The 21704-nt window shown below is 37.5% G+C and overlaps 1 protein-coding gene across 4 annotated transcripts in view; it reads right to left on the reverse strand.

Moving 5' to 3' along the window:
- Positions 1 to 13716: 13716 nt before the first annotated feature.
- Positions 13717 to 21704, reverse strand: part of GPBP1 (GC-rich promoter binding protein 1) — a 67950-nt gene continuing 59962 nt past the window's right edge. For all 4 annotated transcript variants that reach the window (XM_061129763.1, XM_061129764.1, XM_061129765.1 and 1 more), the window contains 4 exons: positions 20232 to 20399; positions 19593 to 19780; positions 16395 to 16497; positions 13717 to 14694 (listed from right to left, as the gene is read on the reverse strand). In XM_061129763.1, the coding sequence (XP_060985746.1) occupies positions 14536 to 14694; positions 16395 to 16497; positions 19593 to 19780; positions 20232 to 20399 (618 nt within the window). In that variant the 3' untranslated portion in view covers positions 13717 to 14535. The remainder of the gene's footprint in view (positions 14695 to 16394; positions 16498 to 19592; positions 19781 to 20231; positions 20400 to 21704) is intronic.

A 21704-nucleotide genomic window follows, 5' to 3' on the forward strand; every position in this document is an offset into this window, starting at 1 on the left:
GAAGTCTAAGCAATTGATAGATGGAACTTCTGAGACCCAAGAATGCCTGTGCTAATTAGATTCAACAAGATGAATGAATGCCCATGAAGAGTCACCCAACCTACATTGAGAGATATGCTAGGAAAATCTAACCTCTCTTCATAATTATCTCCAAGTCAAAAAGGACAGCTTGGAAATTTGCCAAAGTTAGCAACTGCAATTTCAGCAAAACTCCTGTCTACCAAATCAGTAGCTAAAATTCAAGGCAAACGACAAGTAATACTCTAGGAATTTTTCATTAACATTACACCTTATAAAACATGTGATTTTTATTTTTTTAACAAGCACACTGGAACTGGACCATCCAAATGACTATTGTTTCAGAGTAATCACATTGGTAGGCTGTACAATTCCAAAGACTCAGGAGAGGAGCTGGGCACACCAAAGTTGCTTAGATGTGCAGATAATTTTGGTGATATTGCCATTACTTAGATCATTTTTGGAATTCTTTTGGTTCTGTCCTCCAAAGTCAAGACATGTATTTATTTTAAATAATCTTTGATAGGAGCACTTCTTGACCTTAGAGGATACTGCTTAACACATTGTGAAGTTCTTCCTTCCTCTCAATTGTGAAATAAACCACAGAAAATTACATACAACATATGAAGAATTTGAACAAGCTTTAAGTGTAAATTCAATTTATTTTTGGAAATAACAAAAATACCTATTCAAAGAGATTTCTTTAGAACAAACTTTCAGATACTAAGAATGTATCTAGGTAAGCTGTACGAAGATTCAGACTTATCTTCCCTAGTCGTAAAAATACAGATATTTAGGTAAAAAGAGCATGTCTCTTGAGGAAGGACCATGTCTTTATAAGTTGAGTCTCCTCACTCACTAATACTACATTTTGTTTATGGTAATTGTGAAATAATTTTCAATTATTTGCTTTTTAGTATGAGTTACTCTGGACTACTGGGAGCTAACTGTGGCTCAGATCATGAACTCCTTAATGCCAAATACAGACTTAAACTGAAGAAAGTAGGGAAAACCACTAGACCATTCAGGTATGTCCTAAATCAAATCCCTAACAATTATACAGCAAAAGTGAGAAATAGATTTAAGGGACTAGATTTGAAGGACAGCGTGCCTGATGAACTATGGACAGAGGTTTGTGACATTGTACAGGAGACAGGGAGCAAGATCAAGAAATGCAAGAAAAAGAAATGTAAAAAAGGAAAATGGCTGTCTGAGGAGGCCTTACAAATAGCTGTGAAAAGGAGAGAAGCAAAGGAGGAAAGGAAAGATATACCCGTTAGAATGCAGAGTTCCAAAGAATAACAAGGAGAGATAAGAAAGCCTTCCTCAGTGATCAATGCAAACAAATAGAGGAAAATAGAATAGGAAAGACTAGAGATCTCTTCAAGAAAATTAAAGATACCAAGAGAACATTTCATGCAAAGATGGGCTCAATAAAGGACAGAAGTGGTATGGACCTAACAGAAGCAGAAGATATTAAGAAGAGGTGGCAAGAATACACAGAAGAACTGTATGAAAGAGATCTTCATGACCCAGATAATCATGATGCTGTGATCACTCATCTAGAGCCAGACATCCTAGAATGTGAAGTCAAGTGGGCCTTAGGAAGCATCACTACAAAGATAGTGGAGGTGATGGAATTCTAGTCGAACTACTTCAAATCCTGAAAGATGATGCTGTGAAAGTGCTGCACTCAATATGCCAGTAAATTTGGAAAACTCCGCAGTGGCCACAGGACTGGAAAAGGTCAGTTTTCATTCCAATCCCAAAGAAAGGCAATGCCAAAGAATGTTCAAATTACTGCACAATTGCTCTCATCTCAGATGCTAGTAAAGTAATGCTCAAAATTCTCCAAGCCAGGCTTCAACAATACGTGAACCATGAACTTCCAGATGTTCAAGCTGGTTTTAGAAAAGGCAGAGGAACCAGAGATCAAATTGCCAACATCGGTTGGATCATCAAAAAAGCAAGAGAGTTCCAGAAAAACATCTATTTCTGCTTTATTAACTATGTCAAAGCCTTTGACTGTGTGCATCACAATAAACTGTGGAAAATTCTTCAAAGATGGGAATACCAGACCACCTGACCTGCCTCTTGAGAAACCTGTATGCAGGTCAGGAAGCAACAGTTAGAACTGGACATGGAACAACAGACCGGTTCCAAATAGGAAAAGGAGTACGTCAAGGCTGTATATTGTCACCCTGCTTATTTAACTTATATGCAGAGTATATCATGAGAAACACTGGGCTGGATGAAGCACAAGCTGGAATCAAGATTGCCAGGAGAAATATTAATAACCTCATATATGCAGATGACACCACCCTTATGGCAGAAAGTGAAGAAGAACCAAAGAGCCTCTTGATGAAAGTGAAAGAGGAGAGTGAAAAAGTTGGCTTAAAGCTCAACATTCAGAAAACAAAGATCATGGCATCTGGTCCCATCACTTCATGGCAAAAAATGGAGGAAACAGTGGAAACAGTGGCAGACTTTTGCGGGGGGGATCCAAAATCACTGCAGATGGTGACTGCAGCCATGAAATTAAAAGGTGCTTACTCCTTGGAAGGAAATTTATGACCAATCTAGACAGCATATCAAAAAGCAGAGACACTACTTTGCCAACAAAGGTCTGTCTAGTCAAGGCTATGGTTTTTCCAGTAGTCATGTATGGATGTGAGAGTTGGACTATAGCGAAAGCTGAGTGCCGAAGAATTGATGCTTTTGAACTGTGGTGTTGGAGAAGACTCTTGAGAGTCCCTTGGACTGCAAGGAGATCCAACCAGTCCATCCTCAAGGAAATCAGTCCTGGGTGTTCATTGGAAGGACTGATGTTGAAGCTGAAGCTCCAATACTTTGGCCACCTGATGAGAACTGACCCCTTTGAAAAGACCCCGATGCTGGGAAAGATTGAAGGAGGGAGAAGGGGACAACAGAGGATGAGATGGTTGGATGGCATCACTGACTCAAAGGACATGAGTTTGAGTAAACTCCAGGAGTAGGTGATGGACAGGGAAGCCTGGTGTGCTGCAGTCCATGGGGTCACAAAGAGTTGGACACAACTCAGAGACTGAACTGAACTGACTTTGTCCAAGGGAGACAGAAGTTTACTTATTGAAAGAGAAAAATCACTCATTAGAACCTCATTTTTGTGGGGTCATTACCTAACAAGGTATTGTTGATGGGCTGCCTTGGGGAACTTCTCTTGTGCAGGTGAAACCCTTGTTCAACCTTTCCCCCAATGTGCCAGTCTTAGTTTGCCCCTTCTATTGTTAACATGTACCCCTCAACCTAGAAGACTAAATTTATGTACTCAAACCTGCATGAGACATTGGCAAGTTTTCCCTCCTATCTGTCACTGAGGTTTAAGAAATCATACATATGGACCTTGAAAGCTCAAGCTTACACTGCACCCCGTAAGGTTTCCTGAACTCAGTATGGGCCAATTCCCATAATTCGCCTAAAATTCCCTTTTGTCCTCTGTGTGCCTTATAAATTATTATTCGTTAAAACTAAGCTAAGACATCTTCTGGAAAGCCTCCCCTGAGACCTCTTACCCTACCCCTAACTCTACACATTGCACATATTTTGAAAACTCACTTACATTAATTTATCCTACAAAGCCCATGATCAATTTTAGCACAGGGGTTATCTTTATTCTTTGTACTTTCAGCACAGAGCCTGGCCTAGCAGGCCCTCCTTTTACTGACTTCTCTGTATGTTTTAACTTGCGAAGTTCCAGATATAAGAAGTATTTACGGCTGAATAAGTCACTGATCAAATTTAAATGTAAGCTAACAAGAGTTTATATCTCCACATTTTTTCATTCTCCATTTTAGATCAAATCCCTTCTTATCTAGGTTGGATGACAGAGTGTTTAAACCTGGATCCAGTTAAAGACCGTTTAGTCCTGTCTCTTCTGAGTTATGTTTGGGTTCAGTCATTGCTGCAGGGACTTACTCATTCCTTTCTATGGATTTAGACCCCATGCGGTATCTGTGCAGCGGCTTAACTGCGTTGTTTTGCAGCTTTACTAGCTGAGGAAGCTGTTTCCTATCATGAGTTTCTGTGTTCAGATTCAATACACTGGTTTTACCTTTTTCCCTGTTAGAGACCTGAGATCTTTCCCTCACTCCAACTTGAGGAGTTATTTTGTCCTCTTCTCTGTGCCAAATTGCTGATCTGAACATGCACTACTGAGAGATCATCCGAGTTATTATCTGGGCAGTCATCTAAGCAGCCACCAAACTTCAAGCGAAGGGACCAAAAATCTGATGGGAACCTGATGTGTTGTAATAGTAACTTCCAGTACCAAACAGAGCTGCTTCTCTCATGTTTAACAGATAAACTATCCACCATAAACTGTGTCACTTCAGAGAAAAATTCTAATTTCTACCAAAGGCTTTGCCTAAAGGCTTTTCCTTTAAAATACATGGTTCATTTTACTGTTGACAAAAAATGAAAAAAAAAAATTCTTTTTATGTTTATAAACACATTAAGTCCAGAATGCTGGCAGAGTAACAGAAGTCAGGAAATAAATTACTGCACTTTTAGGGGAGAAAAAAGTTTGTACTTCTAAAACTCTCCATGTGTTACTAAGGTTTTTCCATTTTCTCAGTAGTGTCTACTTGTATGGTATTGATAAGTCTGCATTTCTTTTAATGTGATTCAGGATGCAATGTATTTTACCCTGTGTAGATACATTACTATAATCATCTTTACAAAAACAGGAAAATATTTTAAAGGTTTTTTTAACAAGACAAAAAATCATCCAGGTAATAGCGCAAAGATCAAATACCACAATCCAATTTTTACTCATTTCCAAAGGTCTGGTTCTTAAGACTGAGAAGTTGTTGTGCAGTCACTAATATCCGACTCTTTGCGACCCCAAGGACTGCAGCACACCAGATGGATTCCTTGTCCTTCACTATTTCCTGGAGTTTGCTCAAACTTGTATCCATTAAGTCAGTGATGCCATCCAACCATCCCATGCTCTGTCAACCCCTTCTCCTCCTGCCCTCAATCTAGCAAACTACTGCCCCTAGATAGCTAGTTTTATTGGAACACAGGACACATCCATTCATCCAGCTATTTTCTGACTGCTTTCATGCTATAATGGCAAATTTGAGTAGTTGCAACAGACTATATGGGGATTCCCTGGTGGCTCAGATGGTAAAGAATCCACTTACAATGTAGGAGACACAGAATGAATCCCTGGGTCAAGAGGAACCCCTGGAGAAGGGAATGGCTACCCACTCCAGTATTCTTCCCTGGAGAATTCCATGGACAGAGGAGGCTGGCAGGCTACAGTCCATGGGATCACACAAAGTCGGACATGACTGAGCGACTTGATACTTTTTCAACAGATTATATGGCCTAAAATATTTACCATCTGCTGTTTTGTAGAAAGTCTGCCAACACCCAACTTAAAAAAAAAATCCCCCAGAAGGAAATTATAGACATCTTAATGGGTTCTATTTGGGCATAAAGATGGGCCCTATACGCCTTACTTCTCAGCACCCAGGTTTTATCTATTCTGCCATTGTCAGGACATTTAAGCTCAATTTTAAGGAGAAAATACTTACTCCAAATAAAATACTTTTTCACCTCACCAAATCAACTTCTTATAAAGTAACTACTATTTCAGTACCTAGACTAACTGACAGAGGCGTTTAAAGTGTGTTTAGCCGCTCACTTGTGTTGAATTCTTTGCAACCCTGTGGACTATATAGCCCACCAGACTCCACTGTCCATGGGATTCTCCATGAAAGAATACTGGAGTGGGTTGCTATTTCCTTCTCCAGGGTATCTTCCCAACCCAGGAATCAAACCTGGGTCTTCTGCACTGCAGGTGGACTGACTCTTCACCATCTGAACCACCAGGAAAAACACTAAGTTAATTGCCAGTCTGCAAATTTCTCCTATCTTTAAAGACAACCACATTAAAGCTGCATTGAAGTTGTAACAACAAAAGTAAATTCCTTACTGAAAAAAGATTCTAATATCTAAAATGTCATTACAAGGGAACCTTACTACACTGTTGGTGGGAATGTCAATCAGTACAGCCACTATGGAGAACAGTATGGAGGTCCCTTAAGAAACTAAACACAAGAGCTACCATATGATCCAGCAATTCCACTTGCGGGCAGCTATTTGTAGAAATCCATAACTCAAAAAGATACATGTACCCCAAGGTTCACTGCTGCACTATTTACAATAGCCAGGAAGCAAACTAAATGTCCACTGGCAAAAGAATGGATTAAAAAAGATATGGTATGTACATAATACATAGGTCTTCCCTGTAGCTCAGACAATAAAGAATCTGCCTGCAGGAGACCCAGATTCAGGAAGATACTCTGACAGACTGGAACCAGAGTGTGCATGCGTGTGCATGTCCAACTCTTTGCAACCCCATGGACTGTAGCACACCAGTCTTCCCTATCCTTCATGAATTCCCACAGTTTGCTCTGATTCATGTTCATTGTGTCAATGATGCCATCTAATTATCTCATCCTGTCAGCCCGTTCTCTTCCTGCCCTCAATCTAGATAGGTATCTATATATTTCCATACAGATTTAGATCTAAATATATAGGTATCTATCTAGATATATACATACATATACAATGGAAAATCAGTCATTAAAAAAAGAATGAAATAATGGCATTTGCAGTGACATGGATGGACCTACAGATTGTCATACCGAGTGCAGAGAAAAGAAATATATCGCTTATATGTGGAATCTAAGAAAATGGTACAAATAAACCTATTTACAAAACAGAAAGTCAAAGATGTAGGGAAAAAAATTTATGGTTACCAAGGGGGGAGGCAGGAGAGTTGGGAATGATAAATTGTAAGGTTGGGATTGATATATACACAACGCTATAATAAAATAATTAGAACCTATTGTGTAGCACAGGATATTCTACTCAATGCTCTGTAATGACTTATATGGGAACAGAATCTTAAAAAAAAGTGTATATATGTGTAACTGATTCACTTTGCTGTTCAGCAGAAACACATTGTAAATCAACTACACTCCAATAAAAAAATTTTTAAATATTACAAAATCATAAACCTTTTAAAACAAAAGTTGATACCTATAATCTAATTTTCTTGTGACCCAGACCTAGTAAGCTCGTCCCAGGATCTAGTGTCCATTTAAGGATAAACAGCTTTTAAAAAGTCATATCCCTCTCATCAAAATTCTCCACCTCATTATCTCTGATCTTTAGCATCCTAGAAAAAGGATTAAACCTTAAGAGAAATAAACTCCAGCTTAGAATTATTTCTACAAAAAATGTCACTATTAAACGCAATTCTATTTTAAAAAATTTGAAAGCACTGAAGCCCACCTTTGTAATTAGTTGACAAGAATATGATTTACTAAATGATTACATTTCAGAAAACTGGTAAACTCCTTAGAGTGAAAAAAAAAATCAAGTTTAGTTCATAACTGAGCATAATGTCAAATAAATGAAGTGGAAAAGAAACAAAGTTTAGTGAGAACTCAACCAGTTGTTTTACACCACATATAGCCATTTAGAATAGTTTCTGTTTAATCTAACATGTAACTTTTAAAAATATGTACTACATGCTTCAAAATCACTGCAGATGGTGACTGCAGCCATGAAATTAAAAGATGCTTGCTTCTTGGAAGCAAAACTATGACCAATCTAGACAGCACATTAAAAAGCAGAGACATTACTTTGTCAACAAAGGTCTGTCCAGTCAAAGCTATGGTTTTTCCAGTGGTCATGTATGGATGTGAGAGTTGGACTATAAAGAAAGCTGAGCGCCGAAGAATTGATGCTTTTGAAGTGTGGTGTTCGAGAAGACTCTTGAGAGTCCCTTGGACTGCAAGGGGATCCAACCAGTCCATCCTAAAGATCAGTCCTGAATATTCATTGAAGAACTGATGCTGAATCTGAAACTCGAATACTTTGGCTACCTGATGTGAAGAATTTACTCATTTGAAAAGACCCTGATGCTGGGAAAGATTGAAGGCAGGAGGAGAAGGGGATGACAGAGGATGAGATGGTTGGATGGCATCACAGACTCGATGGACAAGGGTTTGAGCAAGTTCTGGGGATTTGGTGATGGACATGGAAGCCCTGCATGCTGCAGCCCATGGGGTTGCAGACTTGGACATGACTGAGTGACTGAACTACATGTTACTGGGAGTTCCTGTTGAATTACATGGTTTTAACAGTGGAGATTAACAGCTAAAATTCATGAAAACCTACTGTGTGCCCAGGATTTACACCAGGTATTAATGATTCTCTTCATCCTTACAGTAATTCTACAGAAGAGATATTAACATTTCAAGAAGTCAACTATCTGGATTAAGATCAAAGCTCACATAAAGCGTAAAGCCAGGTTTCAAATCCAAGTGTTAGCTACTCTACCATACTGCATGTCAATACGTTAGAAACTGGAGCCCATTATACAGAGTGAAGTAAGCCAGAAAGATAAAGAACGTTACAGCATACTAACACATATATATGGAATTTAGAAAGATGGTAATGATAACCCTACATGCAAAACAGAAATAGAATCTTTTTTTTAAGTTCTCTAGTAACACTAATGTGTAGACAAGTTTGGGAACTACTACTACATGGGGTCTTATGTATACAAAGGGTTGGGACACTGCTGCCATTAAACATGCTATAGTAATGTTCTTCTAACATGATTTAACATGATAAATTTCAATTAGTTTCAGATTAGGTTTCTACAAAACAAAGATTATAAATGGATAGGTAGAGTGAAATCTACAGGATAAATTAAATGTCAGCAAGTGATGAACTGCACAAGTAGTGATTAACTGCATGTTATATCTCATAAGGAGAGAATTTCAATTAGAAAATCTTTTAAAGTAGATAACTGAATTACACATATTCTCAACCCCTTAAGTAATAACACTTCAGGTCCATGTGTCAGCAAACAAATTATCTACAAAAATAATCAGTTCTCTTGGGAGACCCATCATTTTTCTAAATTCTAGCATTCAGCCCTAATTTACATTAAGTAGCAAAATAGAACAATGGAAACTTCTCTACAGCCCTCGGAGATTTTTATGGATTTTGCTATTGCTTGAAATGTCCTGCTCACTCCCTCCTGAAGAGCAAAGTAATGATTATAACCTCCAGAAATGCAACTGTTTTCAAAACTCATAATATCCACTTCTCACAATTAGTGATATTCTTATTTAAAAGCCTATCAATACATTCCTAGGCCTTCCCAGGTGGTGAGGCGGTAGAGAACCCGCCTGCCAATGCAGGAGACATAAGAGACGTGGGTTCAATCAGGTCAGGAAGATCCCTTGGAGGAGGGCATGGCAACCAGTATTCTTGCCTGGAGAATCCCATGGACAGGTGGCGCAAGTGGTCATAACCTGCCTGCCAATGCAGGAGACATAGAGAGACACGGGTTCAATCCAATTGGGAAGATCCCCTGGAGGAGGGCATGGCAACCCACTCCAGTATTCTTGCCTGGAGAATCTATGGACAAAGAAGTCTGGCAGGCTACAGTCCATAGGGCTGCAAAGAGTTGGACAGGACTGAGGCAACTTAGCAGCAGAAGCAATATATTCCTAAATTTACATGGCAATATAAAAACCTCACTTTAAAGAAAAATTTCACAAGTATCTTTTCTAATCCAGGTAGCTGAATTCTAATAGACCACATTTGATAAAACATCTTTTACAAAGTTTTAGAGTAAGGGATTATGAATCATTCAGGTAGAATCTGAAGTCAGGTCAAGGTTAGTTATGTTTTGGGAGTCAGTAATATATACTTCCACTGTATAATCATAAGGGATAAATCAAACTCCTTATGATTATACAGTGGAAGTAAGAAATAGATTTAAGGGACTAGATCTGATAGACAGCGAGCCTGATGAACTATGGACGGAGGTTCGTGACATTGTACAGGAAACAGGGAGCAAGACCATCCCCAGGAAAAACAAATGCAAAAAAGCAAAATGGCTGTCTGAGGAGGCCTTACAAATAGCTGTGAAAAGAAGAGAAGCAAAAAGCAAAGGAGAAAAGGAAAGATACACCCATTTGAATGCAGTTTCCAAAGAATAGCAAGGAGAGATAAGAAAGCCTTCCTCAGTGATGATGCAAAGAAATAGAGGAAAACAATAGAATAGGAAAGACTAGAGATCTCTTCAAGACAATCATACTCACCAGGGGAACATTTCATGCAAAGATGGGCTCAATAAAGGACAGAAGTGGTATGGACCTAACAGAAGCAGAAGACACTAAGAGGTGGCAAGAATACACAGAACTGTACAAAAAAGATCTTCACAACCCAGATAATCATGATGCTGTGATCACTCATCTAGAGCCAGACATCTGGGAATGTGATGTCCAGTGGGCCTTGGAAAGTATCACTATGAACAAAGCTAGTGGAGATGATGGAATTCCAGTTGAGCTATTTCAAATCCTGAAAGATGATGCTGTGAAAGTGCTGCACTTAATATGTCAGCAAATTTGGAAAACTCTGCAGTGGCCACAGGACTGGAAAAGGTCAGTTTTCATTCCAATCCTAAAGAAAGGCAATCCAAAAGAATGCTCAAACTACTGCACAATTGCACTCATCTCACATGCTAGTAAAGTAATGCTCAAAATTCTCCAAGCCAGGCTTCAACAATACGTGAACCATGAACTTCCAGATGTTCAAGCTGGTTTTAGAAAAGGCAGAACCAGAGATCAAATTGCCAACATGTGCTGCATCATCAAAAAAGCAAGAGAGTTCCAGAAAAACATCTATTTCTGCTTTATTAACTATGTCAAAGCCTTTGACTGTGTCGATCACAATAAACTGTGGAAAATTCTGAAAGAGATGGGAATACCAGACACCTGACCTGCCTCTTGAGAAACCTGTATGCAGGTCAGGAAGCAACAGTTAGAACTGGACATGGAACAATACACTGGTTCCAAATAGGAAAAGGAGTATGTCAAGGCTGTATAGTGTCACCGTGCTTATTTAACTTATATGCAGGGTACATCATGAGAAATGCTGGGCTGGAGGAAGCACAAGCTGGAATCAAAATAGCCAGGAGAAATATCAATAACCTCAGATATGCAGATGACACCACCCTTATGGCAGAAAGTGAAGAACTAAAGAGTCTCTTGATGAAAGTGAAAGAGGAGAGTGAAAAAGTTGGCTTAAAGCTCAACATTCAGAAAACTAAGATCATGACATCCGGTCCCATAACTTCATGGCAAATAGATGGGGAAAGAGTGCAAACAGTGGCTGACTTTATTATTTTGGGGGCTCCAAAATCACTGCAGATGGTGATTACAGCCATGAGATTAAGACGCTTACTCCTTGGAATAAAAGTTATGACCAACCTAGACAGCATATTAAAAAGCAGAGACATTACTTTGCTAACAAAGGTCCATCTAGTCAAGGCTATGGTTTTTCCAGGGGTCATGTATGGATGTGAGAGTTGGACTATAAAGAAAGCTGAGTGCCAAAGAATTGATGCTTTTGAACTGTGGTGTTGGAGAAGACTCTTGAGAGTCCCTTGGACAGCAAGGAGATCCAACCAGTCCATCCTAAAGGAGATCAGTCCTTGGGTGTTCATTGGAAGGACTGATGTTGAAGCTGAAACTCCAACACTTTGGCCACCTGATGCAAAGAGCTGACTCATTTGGAAAGACCCTGATGTTGGGAAAGATTGAAGGCAGGAGGGGAAGGGGACTACAGAGGATGAGATGGTTGGATGGCATCACTGACTCAACAGACATGAGTTTGAGAACTCCAGGAGTTGGTGATGGACAGGGAGGCCTGGCGTGCTGTGGTTCATAGGGTCGCAAAGAGTCAGACACGACTGAGTGACTGAACGGAGTTATTCAGGACATTATTAGTATTTAAACTTATCCCTAAGTAAGTTTAAAATGCTTACGTAATAATATTCTAACAACAGTACAAACACTAGCAAAGAAATTTAAAATGTTTATAGATACCAAGCCCTTCAACACATTGAATTTTAATAAGGTCAACCTGAATCTGATCTGATATCAAATCTGATTTTTTTAGATTAACATTTCTATGTTTATTTCAACTTTAATAAAAATATATTTATGGAAATAAAAGTTACCATAATCCTGAATATAAGACAAGATATAATTTTGGAAATGCTCTTTTAAACCCATTACCGTAAGAATTCTGCTCATTAAAAAAAAGGCTGGGGACAGGGGGTATTAGTAGTAGTAAAAGGGGAAGATTACAAAGCAGGAAACATAAAACTTCTCAGCGTAACATATATATTCACTACCCTGACTCCAGCAATGGTTTCACAAGGCAAAGATAATCAAACTATAAGCTTTAAATATGTAGTTTATGCCAATTTATACCACAATAAAGTGGTTGTAAAAAAGAACTTGCTGCAGAGAAACAGTTTGAAGCAATTAAAAGCAGTAACTTCCCCCCAGGCCTCCACATCCTGGGTTTGACAATTTCACACTAGATGTACAATTTAACTAGTTTCCATAATACTCATGGGCTCCCTTTCAAACAATACAGTCCAAAGTCTACCAGCTGCCCATATTTCAAGAGCAAGTTAAAATCATGCTACGCTTTAAACATTCTATCAAAATACATCCATATGGCTCCATCAACTCAGTAGCCAAACTAGTTAATGCTATCATTAAATGCATAGAATAACCATACCATTGTATCTTACCACAATGGAAACACTCAATATCACAATGTGTGAACACACAACAAACAGTAGCTGCTGAAAAATGAGACTTAAGGCAAAATTATCTCAATAGAAAACAGAAAACGACAAAAAATAGAAAATTATAGAATCTTTTCTAAAAGCTATTTAGAAAACACAATAAATTAATTTCAAACGTAAACCACATTTTTCAGATCCCTTTGACCTTGTGTTATCAAGTACAATTTGCATCTGATAGATTTCATTAAGCCATAAACCAGTCAGTGCAATCTAAGAGTTCCAAAAACATTCAATATGATACTGACAGAGCTTTGTTTCCGTTTACTTGTGGCTAATGCTACCTTTCACTTTATGTAATTAGACTGATTTATGGCATATTATATAATAAAAGCCTATTATAAAAGACAAATTTTAAGATCTATTTAATACTATATCCACCCATCCTCATTAAGTTTTGTGGGGGTGAAATCTGTGTTTTGTTTAAATTTCCCCATCACCAGCAGTCTCAGTATGAACCAAAAAATCTGGCTTCTGGTGAAAGCTGGGGAACCTGCATAGGATTACTGAAATGGAAACAGCAAAAGCACTGCAGCTTTCTGAGAAAACATCTTGAGGATGTTAACTTTAAACATTTTTGCTTTAAGATTATGCTCTTTACAATCAGAATATATTTAAACATGGAAGTGGGATGGAAGAAGCTAAAAGCAAATGTGGGTAAACAAAATCAGAACAATCAAAAATACTAAAAAAAGAGAGAGAGCAAATTTACCCTTACAGTGAGCAGTAAAGAGAAATAACTCTATTATTAACGTGCAAATGAAAAATAAAGTGGTTTTTACCATTCAATAAACTTAAGCAGTTGATAATAAAAGGGCTATTTTAACTATTTTTTTTTCTAAACTCAAAAGTAATCACCATAAAGAAATAACTAAAGTATAACTTTGTTTTAAAAAGTGAATAAACCACAATGTGTTTAGAGACCAATATCTTGAACACTACAAAGAACGACAATATTCTGAAAATCCAGTTTATTTTCCATGTGGACAGATCCAGTCAGTGTGATCAGTTTTCTGCATGTGTAATAATTTATCAAAATAAGTTTTCCCACAAGACTCTTTCCCATCAACTCTGAAAATCCTGGTCTTACAACATACCCAAATAAAGCTCTTGAAAATCACCTCCTTAAATTTGGAAGAAAGTGTGGCAAGTCTTTCCTGTTATATTTACTGAACTACAAATGGCTAAAGAGCAATTTATGTTTTAAAATGTGACTAGCACAACAGTTGAGTTCAGGAAATTAAAGTTTTAGTTTTAGTGCACTTTGCTCCAGTTTTAGCCAACATGCTACATTGTCCTTTTTTGGAGGAGGGGGAAGGCTGGGGACAGTGCCACACAAAGTGGACTTGAGGATTTCCATTGTACGAAAAGATATGACTCTGCAAGCAGAACAGTGTAAGCTGCCTTTTTTCTTAAGACCTGGACATTTTAAGACAGAAGCTTTGCAAAACATTACACAATTTTTTTATTATTAAATGAGAAACTCTCATTTGTTACATCGTCACATTGCTAGTCAGAGAAATGCTGCAGTGATGAAGAAAGTCAATGTTGGATCAACCAAAGTCCTCATTTCTACAACATTCATTTACAAAGAAATAATGTTCAACACAGCCCAACACAACATTCTTGGTTTTCTTCATATTGAAGTCCCCCAAAAAAATCATCTTCTAATGGGGTATTTTACTACATAAATTATAGTTCTTCATTTTTACAATTCACCCCAAACTGTATGAGAGATGTATCACACTATAATTCTAAAGCTGTTAGGAAATCCTTCACACATCGTCGTCATCCGATGTGTCACTGCTACTCGTCTCTGTGTCCTCATTCTCAATAGTGGGTTTGAAAGTGCTGTTTTTCCAGGGTCCAAACTTGAAGTCACAGATCAGGCCATTTTTCAAAATACCATTTTTCCTCAGACCATTCTTCTGTAACTAAAATATCAACAGAAATAAAGTGAATAAATAAATCATCTTCCAAGAGTTACTACAAACTAAGAATGCTCTAATAATTAAATGTGACCAAGAATACAATAAAGGTAAATAAAACTCCACAGATTATGGTATCATTTCTGAAAAACTAGTTATATAGGTAATTATAGATCAAACCAATATAACAAAATATTTCCTAGGAATAAATCACTACTCTTGGAAGAGCTGCATTTACAGCATACCAAACCATTTATATATATACATATATATATTCTAATATTTTGGGGGGTGTGTGTGTGTGTGTATATATATATATGCACACAGAGAGAGACAGAGAAAGAGACACTACTTACTGATCTATAGCCATGTAGATAGATAGATATAGATACCTATACACCCATATTCACACAGCATTATTTACAACAGCCAAAAGGTGGAAGCAACCCAAGTGTCCATCAATGGACAAATGGATAAACAAAATGTGATACATACACATATAATGGATTATTGTGTCTCTGATAAAAGATATTCTGATTGACCCGTGCTACAACATGGATGCAACTCGAAGACATTCTGCTAAGTGAAATAAGCCAGTCACAAAAGGACAAATACTGCATGATTTCACTTACATAAGGGGCTAAGGCAGTCAAATTCATAGAGACAGAAAGCAGAACGGTGGTTTCCAAGGGTTGGGAGGAACAAGGAATAGAGTCATGGTTTAATAGGTACAGAGGTTCAGTTTTAACAATGAAAAGAGCTCTGGAGGTGAGTGGTGGTAACATCTGAATAACAATATGAATGTACCTAAATGCCATAGAACTGTATGCTTAAAAATGATTTAAATGGTAAATTTTATGCTATTTGCATTTTGGCACAAATTTTTAATTAGGATGATGAATCTGTTAAGTAAATATAACTAATTTCCTCAAAAATTTCATTCAAAGCATGTGAAAAGTGTTTTGAAGATTATTAACATTGATAATACTTCTATATAGAAAATCGCTTTTGTATGACCAGAACTATTTTCAAGAAGTACAATGGATTTGAAAAAAATTTTGAAAAACTCCCTGAGATTTCCCTCAACTCTACCATACATCTTCTAAGGAATACTCCCTGGTTGCTCAGTGGCATTCATCTGCCAACACAGGAGATCAGGTTTGATCCCTGGGTCAGGAAGATGACCTGGAGAAGGAAATGGCAACCCACTCCTATATTCTTGCCTGGGAAATCCCATGGACAGAGGAGCCAGAAGGGCTACAGTTCACAGGGTCAAAAGAGTCAGACATGACTTAGTGACTAAACAATAACTCTTTCAAAAAAGCAACTATGCAGAATTTAAAAAAAAAAAAAGACATTTAGGATATCAAAATTCCTGTGCCAAGAAAAGGATAAAAGATGAAATTATATCTGAGAAAGCTACTGTTGTTTTCTACTTCTTATCACCAAGTCATTTTTTAAATGCCTGGTAAATGATAAATCAGATACATTCTTTACACTAATTTCTAAGCACTGCAGATTCATGGATTTAAAGAAGTCAGCCTTGCAGACCTATTTAAAACAAAGGCCAATCTGACCTATAATGGGATGCTCAACAAATCCCTAAATAAAACGTCTAACCTCACCCCTTAAAAATGCTTAGTTACATGTTGTTCTGATTAAGGAAGGGCTATTTTTAAAGTGAGCTTACATGATTCAGTTCTTACCTGTTCACTAATAACTTGGAATTCTCTCATTTCATCCTCAGTTAAGGGTGCACATGTTTCATCATTTTCACTGTCTTCTTGCCAACCCATCTCCTTTAACAATCTGGAAAGGAATGGAAATGAATAAATTTAATTTAGAATTTCACCCAAATTAAGTCCTTTTATATTATGTGAAAGAAAACATGATCCATTATACAAAATCCGCACAAAAGATGTTAGGGTTTATCTTTCTAAAATATCTTTCTGAAAGTGAATAGGTAAGATTATGCCCAATAAACTGTTTTAAATAAGATGATCAGAATGAAATGCCTAATTACTTTATCTTTGGTGTAAGAGGTTCTCTAAGGCTGGAAACCTGCAAAAGGTTCTTTTAGGCTAAAAACTGAAGAAAATTTGCTAAATTCTTATACTAAAAATAGAAGCAACACACCTCCCCATTTCTTTAGGGCCACTACAGTTCATCATGTTCTTAGTTATTCATTAGGTTTTCTACTTCTGTTTTTGTTTTTTAAATAATTACATCCCTTAAGCACTTGTTACTCCTTTTTATTCCTAACTCATTTTTCAAACTGAACCTGTCACAAATTGACTACTCTGTAGATTTTTATATACTGTCAAACAATCTCATCAAAAAATCAGTGCTCAGAGACTTGAAATATACCCATAATTTCACCTAAAGCCTTTGACTGTGTGGAGCATCACAAACTGTAAAAAACTCAGAGATGGGAACACCAAACCATCTTACCTGTTTCTTGAGAAACCTGTATGCAGGTCAAGAAGCAACAGTTAGAACCTTTTATGGAACTGACTGGTTCAGGATTAAGAAAGGAGTACAACAAGGCTGTTTATCGTCATCCTGTTTATTTAACTTATACACAGAGAACATCATGCGAAATGGCAGGCTGGACGAGTTACAAGCTGGAATCAAGATTGCCAGGAGAAATAGCAACAACCTCAGGTATGCGAATGATACCAGTCTAATGGCAGAAAGCAAAGAACTAAAGAACCTCTTGATGAGGGTAAAGGAGGTGAAAAAGCCAGCTTAAAACTCGGTATTACAAGAATTAACATCATGGCATTTGGTCCCATCACTTCATGGCAAATAGAAGGGGAAAAGGTGGAAGCAATAACAGATTTCCTCTTCTTGGGCTGTAAAATCACTGTGGATGGTGACTGCAGCCATGAAATTAAAAGCTGACTGCTTCTTGGCAGGAAAGCTATGACAAACCTAGATAGTACAGTAAAAAACAAAGACATCCCTTTGCTGATAAAGGTCAATATAGTCAAGATTATGGTCTTTCCAGTAGTCATGCATGGATGTGAGAGCTGGACCATAAAGAAGACAGAGTGGTGAAGAACTGATGCCTTCAAATTGTGATGCTAGATAATGCTCTTGAGAGTCCCTTGGACAGCAAGGAGATCAAGCCAGTCAATCTTAAAGGAAATCAACCCTGAATACTCATTGGAAGGACTACTGCTAAAGCTCCAATACTTTGGCTACCTGATGCGAACAGCCAACTCGTTAGAAAAGACCCTGCCTGATGCTGGGAAAGATTGAGGGCAGGAGGAGAAGGGGGCGCCAGACGATGAGATGGTTGGATGGCATCATTGACTCAATGGACATGAGTTTGAGCAAACTCCAGCAGACAGTGAAGGACAAGGAAGCCTAGCGTGCTGCAGTCCATGGGGTTGTGAACTCGGACGTGACTTGGCAACTGAACAACAACACAGTATACCCGCAGTTTACAGATGAACAACCATGATCATATAAGTAAAAAATTTTGCCTACTTGATAGCAAAGAAGCAGAATTCTGGTTTTCTGCCTCCCAAGTTAATATACACTGCAACAAACTCTGTGGTCTCTGGACTAAACCCCACAATTAGGAATAGATCATAACAGTGATCTGCACTTTGCCTTTCCATTAGCATTTCTTCTCATTCTCTTTCAAACTATTATCAAATCACTCTAATACCACTTTCACAATTATCACCCTCTGCCAAATTCAACAGCTTCCCAATTCCTAAAAGAACAAACTCAATAACACACAACGACCACAAATTCAAATTCCTTACATTAGAAAAAGCATAGTACTAGAAGTGGAAGACCTGGGTCACAAATCCTACTCTATCAAAAACCATGTATAAGACAAGAGCTCCTTCTTCATCTGAAGCACTCAAAGAGTTTGACTAGATCTCTAAAGCCTTGCCTTTGCAATGTATCTCTAACTCCATTTAGGACTCCACACTCTTGTCAAGATATGCTATACATCACCCCTAAAACAAACCATGCATATATTCTACTCTAAACATCCTTTCATACCCCCATTTTAGAATGACTACCCAGTACCCTTGCCTGTATTGTCTCACCCTTTAAGATTTAATTTAGGTTCCAACTAAAATCTTCAAACTGGTACTCAAGCCAGAATGCTATCTAACCCCAAATTCCTTTGAACTTCTCTGGCACTCATTTCTATTAATTTGGTGCTTAAACAAGGCAATAATTACCTCTCTGATGTTGAAACTATCCTCAATACTGTGATGGTATACTGAAACTTGATAATAACTAGTAATATATGTGTGAAATTATTTCATTTTAAATTTTAATTTACACATTTGAACAAAAAAAGTAATCCTGAGAACTGTATCACTGATACCTTTTTAAATCAAGCAACATGAGTACTTAAATATGTATGTAACTTAAGAAAGTTTACAGGGAGGTCCCTAGTGGTCTAGTGGTTAGGATTAAGGCTTTCACTATTGTGAGCTGGGTTCCATCCCTGGTTGGGAAACTGAGATCCCACAAGCCTCCCCCTCCTCTCTGTCCCCCGCCCCCACCCAAAAGAGATTTACAGAAAATCTAAAGCCATGGAAAATAAATAGCACTCAATTTTCAGAGAAACACATGCTACAATATGGATGAACCTTTAAAGTATTACTGAAAGTAGACTGGTGGTTACGCAGGAAAGACAGTAACAATGAGGAGTAACTGTAAATGAGCATGGGGTTTCTTTATGGAGTAAAGAAATGTTCTGAAATTAGACTGTGGTGACAGCTATACAACTTCAAATATACCCCAAATTAACAAACTGAGTAAAGAAATTAAGAGTATATAAATTATATCTCAATGAAGTTGTTAAAAAAATCAATTTTCCATATAAAATCAAAATTTTGGGTAGAGAAAAAAGTAAAAACACCGACCTGTGTTCTGCTTCAAGTGAACTAGAAAGAACATCAGTCTGTGGGAAGGTTGAAGACCGAATGATCTGTTGGGAAATTACCGAGGCATTGCCATTCTCTTGTGGAATTTCATTTTCATCGAAGTTTCGATTTATATCCCTTTCTTGGTGAGTACTATTGCTGTTATGCAAATTAAATGAGTCGTCATCCTGATTTTTGAAGAGTTAAAAAAAATTAGAGATAGTTATTAAAAAAGGCAACTATAATAGATCCTGGTTAGATTTTCATGGATAAAACATAACTGTAATGCTTATATAATCATGAAGAAAACAGTTTCAGAAGATGCAAAACTAAGTTGTGAAGGCAATTTTCTAACTTCAAGTATTCACATCTATTCGACAAAAAATTAAAAGGATAAAGGTAGGCAAGATGGGGAAAACTAAAAGTGCAAATATGAACAGGAATGTTTTTAAATTTCATTTTTGCACAGCAACTAGAGTAAGAAAAATCTATTCAGAAAGGAATTCATTATTTATGCAAATAGCTAACTAGCCTTGCTTTCAGAAATATGAAAATATTCAAAGATCCTAAATAACATCTGCCCAACTACTCCAATGACATGCTAACGTCATGCCAAGAATTACATACACCTTCAATTACCTTTTCTGAGCCCACATGGCTTTCATCTTCATGCTCCTCTTCCACTCTGTCCCTTTTCAATGCTTTCAAAAACTCACTCTTCTTATCTGTGCGCATTCGTGTCAGTTTGGTTAGACGAGGCTGCTGATTAAGTTTGTCAACAGGTGAAGAAGAATTTGAGCGATTACACTAAGAAAAAAATTTAGAATGTTGATAAATACATAGAGAAGTAATTCAACATAAAGTTCACAACTATAATGGCTATTTCATTTTCTTCACAATATACAAAATTGATTTTAAATTCTATTTTCCACTATCCTTGTTATTTTTATCTATCTCACTGAATGACTAAATATAAAATCTTTCTTATCCGAGAAACAAAGTCTGATAATACTAAAACCTGTCATTCTAAATTAGGAGATTTAAATACTATTTTATAAAATGGATCCTGAAATTGTTTAAATATTTTTATATATATTTTTTAAAAAGCAGTTTTAAAAATTATGTTCCACAGAGTTTGAAGGTTCTAATAATAGCTTCTAAAACGAACTAGTATAATTATTTATGCACAGGTACACTAAGAGTTTATCACATAGGATTTCACAAGGGAAGTTTTGTGGAAGAGCAGAGGAGGGTGGGAAAGGGACATGTACTGGAGTCCTTTTACTTTTCATATACTGAGAGTGGAACACAGAAGGAAAGAGAATGCTGGAATTCTATGTCACAGGAATTTTAAGCCTTGGGAATAAATCAAAATGCTTAACTTAGCAATAACATCTGCAGACTATAATGAATTGAAGCCACAATTAACCAGCTGGGAATGTTGGTCCTTCTAGCACAGCTCTAAAATTCTATGACTGAGAACTAGTCAATGAGGGGTTATAATGCTCCAATATAGTACCCAGAACAATCTCACTGAGTACAATACAGTCACAAGTGTCTCTTGTCCCTGAACTGGTCAGGAAGTCCCTGATCTAGAAGTTTCAGAAAGCTGGCCAAATGAGAAAGAAATGTGTAAGCTACTAAGTATTCAAAGTCAGTAAATATGCATCTTTCTCTCTTCTTCCTCTTCTCTGCCCCAGGTGTTAATACTAATAAAATGTCCATCATCCCCAAAAGAAGAGTATATAAATCCTCATTTTTAAGTCAAGGTTTAATCCTACATCATAACATAACTTTATGACAAAAGTAAAAACATCTGTTTTCATAATTCTTTTCTTAAAAATTACTCTTTCTGGGGCTTCCCTGGTAAAGAACCCGCCTGCCAAGCAGGAGACGTGGGTTCGATCTCTGGGTCAGGTAGATACCCTGGAAAAGGAAATGGCAACCCACTCCGGTATCCTTGCCTGGGAAATCCCATGGAGAGAGGAGTCTGGTGGGCTACATCTATGTGGTCACAAAGAGTTGGACTCGACTTAGCAGGAGACACGGGTTCCACTCCTGATTCAGAAGATTCCACATGCCGAGGAGCAACTAAACTTGTGCACCACAACT

Source organism: Dama dama, chromosome 25 (genome assembly GCF_033118175.1).
Source record: "Dama dama isolate Ldn47 chromosome 25, ASM3311817v1, whole genome shotgun sequence".
Classification (NCBI taxonomy): domain Eukaryota; kingdom Metazoa; phylum Chordata; class Mammalia; order Artiodactyla; family Cervidae; genus Dama; species Dama dama.